At 77.0% G+C, this 610-nt stretch overlaps 1 protein-coding gene across 1 annotated transcript in view; it reads left to right on the top strand.

Moving 5' to 3' along the window:
• The first annotated feature begins 357 nt into the window (after positions 1–357).
• The window catches only part of ZRANB2 (zinc finger RANBP2-type containing 2), a 12,344-nt gene continuing 12,091 nt past the window's right edge, over positions 358–610 (top strand). Inside the window, exon 1 of the mRNA XM_042819822.1 lies at positions 358–479. Coding sequence (XP_042675756.1) covers positions 424–479 — 56 coding nt within the window. The 5' untranslated portion in view covers positions 358–423. The remainder of the gene's footprint in view (positions 480–610) is intronic.

Genomic DNA, 610 nt, shown 5'->3' with positions numbered 1-610 from the left:
AACCGCCGCTCCCGGCACGAACGAGACCGCAGCCGTTCGCCCCGCGGACGCACACGGGTACCGGGCGTCTACCTGCCCCTCTACCAGCCCCGCTACCAGCCCCGACATCCGCTCCGATATCCGCCCCGCCCCGCGCCGCTCCGCCGCTCCCGCTGACGGCGCCCCCCGCGGCCCCGCGCGCACGGCGGAAGTTGCAGGCAGTCCTCCGCGCCGCTGGGGGCGCCCCGTCCTCCGCGTCCTCCTCGCGCGGCCGGGCTGAGGCGGCCGAGGCGCTGCCTGACCGGAATCCCGCCCGGCGCGGGCACGGCTCGCTGAGGCCGTGGGGCGCAGGCGCGGCGGGCGGCCCGGCCGGCTCAGGACCCCGGTCCTCTTCCTCCTGCGCGGCGGCGGTGGCGGCGCTCGGTGGGGCTGTGCGGGTCCGAGATGTCGACCAAGAATTTCCGCGTGAGCGACGGGGACTGGATCTGCCCCGACAAGAAGTGAGCGCCGGGGGGCGGGCGGCGCAGGCCGGGCCGGGGCTCGGGGCTTAGGGTGGGCCCGGCCCGGTCGGAGGCCGCTGCTGACGTGTGTCCGTGTGTCCGTGTGTCCGTGTGTCCGTGTGTCCGTGTGT

Source organism: Centrocercus urophasianus, unplaced genomic scaffold (assembly GCF_019232065.1).
Source record: "Centrocercus urophasianus isolate 14NV4802_14NV808 unplaced genomic scaffold, USGS_Curo_1.0 seq_18, whole genome shotgun sequence".
In the NCBI taxonomy this organism is placed as follows: Eukaryota; Metazoa; Chordata; class Aves; order Galliformes; family Phasianidae; genus Centrocercus; species Centrocercus urophasianus.
The sequence above is the reverse complement of the archived record's forward strand: the minus strand, read 5'-3'. Positions and strand labels throughout refer to the sequence as shown.